Below are 3,707 nucleotides of genomic sequence, written 5' to 3'. Positions count from 1 at the left end.
TTCGATCCAGCTGTGATTGACATTTTTGGGAAGTAATTCCTACGATAAATTAGACGCAGTATTAAATGTTAGGGTTTTTCAGGTCAATAAATTTTCACTTGAATATTAAAATGTTTCTTTTGACTTTCTAGAAAAATGGCTTACCACATACACTGTCCGTTCATCCTCATCCTGTGGTCTTTCACCCAGAGGCTTTTTTCTCCTGATCCTGGTGCCTTCTAAATCCAGCTTTAAAAGAGCACATAAGTTTAATAAATTAATACAATACAAGATATAAAAAATTTGTAACAATTCTTACCTCTACAACAGCTGAACTTCTCAGTGCTCTGGCTATTAACTTGCCATCCGTGGTCAATTTTTTCATTTTGTTAAAAGACACGAGAAGCGATATATCAACATCTAATAAAAATGTAAAAGTCAATAAATAACATCTACTAGATAGGCGCAGTCACATTTCAATACTTAAAACACATTTACCTCCTTTAAAAACTGGTGTTTTAGAATTTGTACCACAAAATGCCTTGTCTTCAATTTAACTTCCTAAAGCACAGAATATGCCTAATACCTGTCCATTCTTATCTCTGAAACATGTGGCAAATCTATTTACTAAAATTGGTCTTTAGAAAGATTTTGGAGTAACTGTTTTGGTGTAAAATTCTAGAGTCCTAAACCCTACTTGGTGTCATAAGCTACAAATGGTTCTTTTCTGGAGGAAATTCAAATGTGCACATATGTATACATGCAACGAAAACAGTGTGATAGTCTTTGTAGCCTATAATAGTCACTAATTTCCCAGGTAAACATAGTAATATAGTACATTACACACCAATTATACTGTATATTTCACAAGTAGATAATAAAAGACAGCACATATCTAAACTGGTTCCATTACACAGAAGCAAACTTACATCCATCTCTGGATTTTTCTATCTGCTCTCGAAGAAACCTATCCTTGTGCAGATTTGCATCTCCAAACCAGAAGTCCACTTGCTTAGCAATATCTGCAAGCACCTGTTTAACTCGAGACCGTTTCTTTTTTTCTACTTTTTTTTCAGTACTTTCCTCTTCCATTGCTTTTTCTTGATTTCCACTTTCAGTTTCCATTCCTGTGAATCAGAGGTAAATATTTAAGTCTGGTAATAGAGAAAAACATTTAGTATTTGATTGTCTGAAGGGCAGTGGACTATCTTTTAGGACAGTGAGTCCAAGTGTAAGATTAAGGGACTCAAGACATTTCATCTCAACAGACTATAAAAAAGTTATTTGCATTTTTAAATATGTCACCTCCAATGAAAATAATCAGCCTTCAGGTGGCCCTCCCATCGCAGTGTTTTCTTGGGCAATCCCCAAGCCCCTCCAATTCCTTGGCATGCCTGTCTCCTTTGCCCCTCAGCTCCGGCCACACTGGTCCAGCTGTCCCTAAGCTCAGCCGGCAAACTCAATGAGGGCCTTTAAAGCCTGCTGCTCTCAAACACTTATCCCCCAAATGACATGGCTTGCTTCCTCATGTGCTGAAATCCTGTTCAAATGTTACTTTAGGGAGGTCTTCACCCTTAACAGTATTTAAAACCGAAAATTTCTGCACAAACTCACTACCTCCATGGTACGTACTGCCTCTAACATCACTAATGTTTTTTATCCTTCCTAGAAATGTAGAATTGATGAAGTCTGATTTTTGTCTGTTTTATTCACTGATGGATGCATTCCCAGTCCCTGGCACATAGAAGTCAAATACTTGTTGAATGCATCGTCAGAATTAAATCACTAGAGATCTGCACACAAAAATGAGTACATGAGCAAAGGCTTACCATCAGGCCTGGGATGATGCAAGCCTGCCTGAGAATAAGCTCGGTCTCACTTGAGAGTTAAAAAAAAAAAGGCAATGGATTTGGGTTAATTGCTGGGTCTGGGTAAGCACTGGGGCAGGCCTCTGGGTGAGAGAAAAATGCCATCACTACTGTGTCTTCTGCCTTGTACCCTTCTCTAAAGTTCAGTAAACAGAGCATTAGATTAAAGCCTATTTGTGTCTCCTGAGTCTAGACTAGAATCTTTGCAGCACTGATGCTGCAGTGAGAAACAGAAATAAAGTGTTTAAAAGTGACACCCAGTAAGAGGGCACAAAGCCCTCTTCGAATCTCCAACGACGCGTGCATCCTCGCCAAGGTGTAGTTTTTTTCAGAAGGGTTAGCAGTGGATTCTGCTGTGGATTCACCCGGTCCAGGCTGTCAATGTTTTGCCTGAACTACATACAGCACCTAACGTCAGCTTGCTTCTGTCTTCCTTCATCAGCATCAACTTTGCAGACAGCAGAGTAAGCCAGACCACATCAGCCTCTTGCATGAAATTCTCCAAAAGTTTTATTACCACACTCAGAATCAAACCCCAGGTCCCTACTGTGGCCTACCAGGCCTGGGGCTCTCTAACTTCACCTCTTACAATTCTTCCCTGCAGGTCTCTCCACCCACACATCCCACCTTTGCCTTCCTCTTCCTTAAACATAAGGCCGTCCCTGTAAGACCTCTGCTGTAGTTGCTTTCTTTACCTTCCCCACACCTGCAGGGGTTGGGTTACTGCCTTGTTCATGTAGGTCTCTGCAATTCTCACCGGCTCAAAGAGGCTTTCTTTTTGACCCAATCTACAATAGCCCCTCCCAGTTAACCTTAACGCTTCCCACCCCCTCAGCTGCCACTTTCTTCCCCGTTTCCTTAGCCACTACCTGGAGTTGTAATTTTGTCCATCTGCCCCACTAGTGTAAACACTACCAGGGCTGGGACTTTAGCCTGACCACACCCTATGCACTTGTTGATTAAGTAACGTATTTGAGAGAATCTTATAAACTGTTAAGTGTCAAATTCTTTTGTGAGGAGTATGATTATAAATAAAATACAAATGTAGACTATGATTATCACCACAGTAGAATCCACTGCTAACCCCTCCCTTCTGAAAAAAAAACTACACATTGTAAAAGGCTGACTGCCAGCTCTCCAATTCCTCTGCTTGTCAGGGCCACCAACTAAGGAAACAGAGGGCAGAACTGCGTAAGCGCAGAAAGTCAGTCTCCCAGAAACGTGGCCTTCCGCATCATTCTCATATCACAGCCCAGGGGCTCCCCATCGCTCTCTCTCCTGAGGATTACTTCTTGGCTTGAAGGATTGAGCTCAGAAACTTACTGGGTGTGCTAATACGCGTCTACAAGCGCCATCTTAAACACGTGTTGTGCAGTCAAACACACCTTCATTTTAGAGGAAGATATGGATTGAACAGCTCATCCATAGCTCTTAAGATGCTTTAAGGGAAACTGTGTGCTCCAAAGGTTAAGATCCAGCCACAGCCAGCCATTCGAGACTATCGGGGCACTTGCCTCTGTGCCTTCGCTTTGATGCGCCTCCCCGTCTTACCTGCCCTATAAACCTCTATTCGATTTTCAAGGCCCCTTAAACGCCCACCTCGGCTTCCTGCCTGCCTCCCCCGGACGCCGACGAGCGCACCCGTGCCCTGCAGTTCGCGCTCATTACTCGTCAGGTCCCTTCCGTCCCTAGTTTCACCTTTTCGACAAGGACTAGCGTCCTGAAAGGAAAACGAACTAATGTTCACACACAAGTCCTCACTTTCCCTGTCCTTTGGCCGCCCGAGCTCCAATCCGTGAAGTAACGCAACTTCCCGTGCGACAGCCGCCCCGGGTCGGCCCCACCCCCCCGCCCCGAGGC

General features: G+C 43.2%; 1 protein-coding gene across 1 annotated transcript in view; it reads right to left on the bottom strand.

Moving 5' to 3' along the window:
- Positions 1 to 3,707, bottom strand: part of LARP7 (La ribonucleoprotein domain family member 7) — an 18,276-nt gene that overhangs the window by 14,337 nt on the left and 232 nt on the right. The window contains 4 exon segments of the mRNA XM_025050901.1: positions 2 to 39; positions 145 to 228; positions 299 to 399; positions 909 to 1,106. Coding sequence (XP_024906669.1) covers positions 2 to 39; positions 145 to 228; positions 299 to 399; positions 909 to 1,104 — 419 coding nt within the window. The 5' untranslated portion in view covers positions 1,105 to 1,106.

This window comes from Pteropus alecto, unplaced genomic scaffold (assembly GCF_000325575.1).
Source record: "Pteropus alecto unplaced genomic scaffold, ASM32557v1 scaffold17, whole genome shotgun sequence".
NCBI classification, from domain to species: Eukaryota; Metazoa; Chordata; class Mammalia; order Chiroptera; family Pteropodidae; genus Pteropus; species Pteropus alecto.
The sequence above is the reverse complement of the archived record's forward strand: the minus strand, read 5'-3'. Positions and strand labels throughout refer to the sequence as shown.